A 6,098-nucleotide genomic window follows, 5' to 3' on the forward strand; every position below is an offset into this window, starting at 1 on the left:
ATTTATGTTTGTTATGTATTATGACGATCGACAGATTTTTTGAGAATCCCACTGTCTCTAGATTGTTATTAAAGAACTCATTGTGAATTGACCAGTAAAATGATATGACACAATTAAAGGTTTGAAACTTTGATAAAGTCACACTTTTTTTCTGAAGAAAAAGTGAACAACAGAGTAGTGTGCATGTATTTTTCGTGTTTTTGCGCAAATCATTGTTACAAAGCACGTGCAATATGATTGTGTGTGCCAGCTGCTGACCTCTTGATTTTTTCCCCCACTTAATTTTAATATGCGGAAGAAAGATAGCAAAGACAAAATGAAGAAGCAATAACTTGCTGTGACAGTGTTGCTTTATATGGCAATCTGTCTTCACCAGAGAAGAAGGAGCAGTCTACAGATCAGTGCAGCTACTACACTCCTTTGTCAAATATTTAGAGGTTTGTCTTGAAGGAGGAGGCAGAGATGACTTTGGATGCTTCATCCAGGAGTAAGTAACTTTAATGTTTTCTGACAGCATCATACTTTCTGAGTTTTTAGTGTGCATTGTTTTTCTCAGAATCAGGTGGGGGTTCTGCCTCAGAAAAGAAAAACATAATCAGGCAACAAACTACATAAGAGTTAAGATTTGTAATCAATTTAATCCAGAGACAGAGTACAAAAAGTGAAATAAACATCACGCCTGCTGCCTGATCATAATAATGTTGCATGTGTCTTTCTGATTTTTGCACACAGAGAATAAACTCTACAGTGTGGTTGCTGTGAGCTTCGGACTACTGTGCATCCTACAGGCTGCTGCCAACATTGGACTGCGTCTTTCTCTCTGTGAGTGATTTTACATTTTCTCTCTTATTTCACCCTGTGCCTCCTGTGACCTATATCTAAATTCAACTATTTTTGTTTACAAATAACAGATACACATGCCTATATATAATGGATTGAAGCATGTAACCGACTCAGGTTTAGAAATATTGTATTGAAAACAGATCAGATGAACTAATCCCCAAACCAAATGCACACATAGTGTGTCTAAAGGTGGAACTAACACAAGGGTGGGGATCTTTTCACATGTTACCATAACCTCGGTGATAATACAGTGACAAAAGTGTATCTTTCTGCACTTTCAGACAGTTGCAGTGCAGGGATGCCAGAGTTTGAGGCCATTATCAGAAATCTGACTGAAGAGGGAGAAGATTTAAAGAGGAAGCTGAGCACCTATGGTGAGTATGAAGATGAAGAAGACCTTTATGACATGGAAAGAAAAAAAATACTAAATACTTTGCTTTGACTAAAATGTGAACATTTATTTTGTATTATTCGTTATCCTCAACAGACCACTACTTCGAACAAGGCTGGGTCTATCTACGTCCCAGTTTCTATTACATTTCTTCTTCCCAGAAATCCTGGCAGGAAAGCAGAGACGACTGTCTGCAAAGAGGCGCAGACCTGATGATCATCAACAGCAAAGAGGAGCAGGTGTGTAAAGTGAAATCTGCCTGTCAGAGACGCAAGAGAAAAAGTGTGAGATCAGATCAATGCTCACCAAGATGGAGGGTGGCTGAAATTGGTTATATTTCAGTTATGTTTAGTAATGTTTTTCTTTTACTGTAAACAAGGAATTTGCAAGACAATTCAAACGGCTCACGTGGATTGGATTTACTGACAGAGAGACAGAAGGGATATGGAAATGGGTGGATGGGACTGCACTGAAAACAAGGTTCATAAATTACTTTTTTCCTTTTTTAAATCAATCATTAATAATCTATTATTGCTATATTAGGGCAATATTACCGAATACAATGGTAGCCACCTTCATAAACCCTTCAGCCAGAAGTGGCAGCGCTCCACTGAGTGAGGAAGAAATCCTGCACGACCTTTTGATTTTTTTGCATGTTGTTGATGTATTCTAGAGTTGGACGTTATGGATCACTTCGCTTTTCGTTTTTAAGCGAAGCAAACGCATCACTGTTCAAAGGCACTCCAGTTCAGTAATATATTTGTGACTTTCTTCATGGGCTGCAGCATTTGGCCTTTTTTGTGGTTTCTTTGGTTGTGTTTTCTGTTAAAAATGTATTGTTTGTTGTTGTTTCAGCTACTGGCACAATGGGGAGCCTAATAGCTATCAATCTAGAGATGAAGACTGTGGAGAAATCAAGTTCTATGGAGAAGAAAACAACTGGAATGATGCACAATGTAATAACAAAAACTTCTGGATCTGTGAAAAGGTGGTGGCTCAATAACTTTGTATCCAAACCCACCAGACTGTTAATCATTAATGTGCTCATCATAGACACAAACACGTCACAGTAATAAAAGCACGGATGTGAATATTAACATTAATGATGGCTGAATTCCATTTAGCTGATTCACATTCAGGGCTTTTAAAGGCGACTGGCTACCTTTTGTAAATGACTGTATAAATCAAATGTGAATTCCCATTTTGAATCTATAGTATTGTGGTTGACTGCACATAAAAAATACAAAATAATACAGAAAACACTGTGAAGATGTGGTCCACATTTCTACTGGATTGATGAAAATAATCCACAGTCAAAAGATAACATTTGAATATAAAGGTCAAGTGTTGTCGCAAAGCTGTCACTCATTTGGCGACAGCAATGTGCTTTCCTACGCTGTGACAAGACTGTAGATGAAGCGTTCACTGAGCTGTCTTCATGCAAAACCTCTCCTGGTGAGTCTGTAACTTTCCATAAATCAGTTTAGCTTATACTACAGTTGGCCCGCTACAACTGTTGCAATGGCAACGGGACACACAAAAATGGCCGCCGCTCTGAGCATCCTGCTTTGATGATTTGAATGGGAATGTCCCTTCTCGTGCTATTTTATAAGTAAGTATACAGTTGTGGTCAAAAGTTTACATACACTTGTAAAGAACATAATGTCATGGCTCTCTTGAGTTTCCAGTTATTTCTACAACTCTGATTTTTCTCTGATAGAGTGATTGGAACAGATACTTCTTTGTCACAAAAAACATTCATGAAGTTTGGTTCTTTCATGACTTTATTATGGGTTAACAGAAAAAGTGACAAAATCTGCTGGGTCAAAAATATACATACAGCAACATGAATTAGCAATTTTGGTGACTTAGAAAGTTGTGTCAATGAAATGAGCTTCATAGCATGGCCTCTTAACTTCTTGTGAGTGATTATGAGTGACTACAACTGGTGACTTCTCTGAAGCCATTTAAATAGGGCTCATTGGATACAAACGCCCACAAACGCTACAATGGGAAAGTCAAAGGAGCTCAGCATGGATCTGAAAAAGCGAATCATTGACTTGAACAAGTCAGGAAAGTCACTTGGAGCCATTTCAAAGCAGCTGCAGGTCCCAAGAGCAACAGTGCAAACAATTGTTTGTAAGTATAAAGTGCATGGCACTGTTTTGTCACTGCCACGATCAGGAAGAAAACGCAAGCTATCACCTGCCGCTGAGAGAAAATTGGTCAGGAGGGTGAAGAGTCAACCGAGAACCACCAAAAAGCAGATCTGCCAAGAATTAGAAGCTGCTGGAACACAGGTGTCAGTGTCCACAGTCAAGCGTGTTTTGCATCTCCATGGACTGAGAGGCTGCCGTGCAAGAAGGAAGCCCTTGCTCCAAAAGCGGCACCTTAAGGCTCGACTGAAGTTTGCTGCTGATCACATGGACAAAGATAAGACCTTCTGGAGGAAAGTTCTGTGGTCAGACGAAACAAAAATCGAGCTGTTTGGCCACAATGCCCAGCAATATGTTTGGAGGAGAAAAGGTGAGGCCTTTAACCCCAAGAACACCATGCCTACCGTCAAGCACGGTGGTGGTAGTATTATGCTGTGGGGCTGTTTTGCTGCCAATGGAACTGGTGCTTTACAGAGAGTAAATGGGATAATGAAGAAGGAGGATTACCTTCAAATTCTTCAAGATAACCTAAAATCATCAGCCCGAAGGTTGGGTCTTGGGCGCAGTTGGGTGTTCCAACAGGACAATGACCCCAAACACACATCAAAAGTGGTAATGGAATGGCTAAATCAGGCTAGAATTAGGGTTTTAGAATGGCCTTCCCAAAGTCCTGACTTAAATCCCATTGAGAACATGTGGACAATGCTGAAGAAACAAGTCCATGTCAGAAAGCCATCAAATTTAACTGAACTGCACCAATTCTGTCAAGAGGAGTGGTCAAAGATTCAACGAGAAGCTTGCCAGAAGCTTTTGGATGGCTACCAAAAGCGCCTAATTGAAGTGAAAATGGCCAAGGGACATGTAACCAAATATTAGCACTGCTGTATGTATATTTTTGACCCAGCAGATTTGATCACTTTTTCTGTTAACCCATAATAAAGTCATGAAAGAACCAAACTTCATGAATGTTTTTTGTGACAAAGAAGTATCTGTTCCAATCACTCTATCAGAGAAAAATCAGAGTTGTAGAAATAACAGGGAAACTCAAGAGAGCCATGACATTATGTTCTTTACAAGTGTATGTAAACTTTTGACCACAACTGTATATATAAGTAATGTATTATCAATACATACAGTACACCAATCCATTACTTAATAAGTGGTTTTGTCAATCGGTAAAATAATCTAGGGAATGTACAATAACTAATTACCAGTATATAATAACAACTTATATTATTGATATAATCATCCAATTACTTGTCCATGGACCATCATACATGCAGTCATTTGATTATTTTAAATGCTGTAAAGTCAGATTTACATAAAGGTTAAGGCATTGCAACAAAGACTATCAGTGTTGCATTACACAATATTTCTACAGCCATGATGTGAATGTTTTACAAGCATAAAAAATTGAATCATCAAGTATGAATTATAAAACTTTCGCTTTATATTTTACATTTAGCTTAATTGTTTTCCCTCACTCAATTATTACTACACAAAATACATTACAATGTTTGTGTTAGACAAATTCCCTCAAAGCCAATGTAAAAGTAATAATCACAGGACATTTCTTCTTGCAAGAAGGAGACAAGGTTGTACACATACAAGGTAACGTGTCAAGACTGCTCAGAGTTTCAACTCCAAGCCATAGGGTTATATAGTTGTAAACACACGCACACACACACACACACACACACACACACACACACACACACACACACACACACACACACACATATACATGAACACAGCCAGCAATTCCTCAGTACTGTTCTCTGTTTACCTTGAGGGTACAGGATGGCCTAGGACAGTTCCCCTCACATGAGATAACAGATGGGCTTTTCATCCTACAGGAGAGGGAGAGACATAATATCTGGATCCTCACTTAACCCTCTGTTCTCGTACAGAGGTCATCCTGGTTAACAGTGAAAGTCATGTTTGTATGAGTGCTCTGCAAACACTGTCTGAGTTAGCTCAGAGTAGTGCTGACATCTCAACAGGTTGAAAAGCTAGTTACACTTCCCCCCTCCTGACCCTTTGGCCCTCACACATGCGACCACTTGGTCTCCCTAAGTGTCAAAGGAAGTTCAGCCAGTCAGGTCACATGAGGTAAGGCTCTATGGGCAGATCTTCATTGTAGGATAGGAGAATCATAATTAGTCTTAGATTTTCTACAACAGTTTGGTTGTTAATTCTCTTAAAGGTCTTGGAAGGATGTAGCCTATCCAATGCAAAAAATATACTGTATGTACATGAATGTATTTGTTGTCTGTGTTTTTTTCTTAAATTAGTTGATCTAAAAACATTTTGCCTTTGTGTTTTGATGATCTAATTTGTTTACCTCTTTAAAATGAACTCTCTTCACCTTAAATGGTCAAAGAAAAAAATAACTGACATCCTGCACTTGTTAGTTCCTCAAAAACAGATCTATATCTCACACAGTGGCTGTTCTCTAAAGGTCAGCCTTCAGTTCTGCTATTGAGAAATAGATGCTTATTCTGGAGAAACTGTCCACACTGTAGCAGTTCAATTTCTCATATCTCTCAAGGTGAATTTGAATGTGTCTTATTTCATAGGTTTGTCAGTGAGTGAGGGAGTATTGGGGACATAAGAAGTGAGAAATGTGATGTTCAGCTTGTATTTCCTCCAAAACACACTAACACAACTAGAAATAAATCTGTCTTTACACTGCTGATGGGAAGGGT

At 38.8% G+C, this 6,098-nt stretch overlaps 1 protein-coding gene across 2 annotated transcripts; it reads left to right on the plus strand.

Annotated features, from left to right (window-relative positions):
* The first annotated feature begins 331 nt into the window (after window positions 1–331).
* Window positions 332–2,496, plus strand: LOC137885272 (C-type lectin domain family 4 member M-like). Of its 2 annotated transcripts, XM_068727471.1 has the most exons (6): window positions 332–487; window positions 733–822; window positions 1,125–1,217; window positions 1,331–1,473; window positions 1,614–1,714; window positions 2,090–2,496. In XM_068727471.1, exons 1-6 carry the CDS (start codon window positions 463–465, stop codon window positions 2,235–2,237), a joined length of 600 nt encoding a protein of 199 aa, XP_068583572.1. In that variant the 5' UTR covers window positions 332–462; the 3' UTR covers window positions 2,238–2,496. The 2 variants fall into 2 exon arrangements, with proteins under 2 accessions (XP_068583572.1, XP_068583573.1); XM_068727472.1 differs by lacking the exon at window positions 1,614–1,714 and having other exon boundaries at window positions 2,090–2,211.
* The last annotated feature ends 3,602 nt before the right edge of the window (window positions 2,497–6,098 follow it).

Source organism: Cebidichthys violaceus, unplaced genomic scaffold (genome assembly GCF_023349555.1).
Source record: "Cebidichthys violaceus isolate CVI_PGR_0920_01 unplaced genomic scaffold, fCebVio1.0.p SCAF_4, whole genome shotgun sequence".
NCBI classification, from domain to species: Eukaryota; Metazoa; Chordata; class Actinopteri; order Perciformes; family Stichaeidae; genus Cebidichthys; species Cebidichthys violaceus.

Coding starts and splice junctions, on each gene's coding strand:
- LOC137885272 (XM_068727471.1), top strand. CDS start 463: ATGACTTTGGATGCTTCATCCAGGA. Junction 1,474..1,613: donor TCAACAGCAAAGAGGAGCAG/GTGTGTAAAGTG, acceptor ACTGTAAACAAG/GAATTTGCAAGACAATTCAA. Junction 1,715..2,089: donor GGGACTGCACTGAAAACAAG/GTTCATAAATTA, acceptor TTGTTGTTTCAG/CTACTGGCACAATGGGGAGC.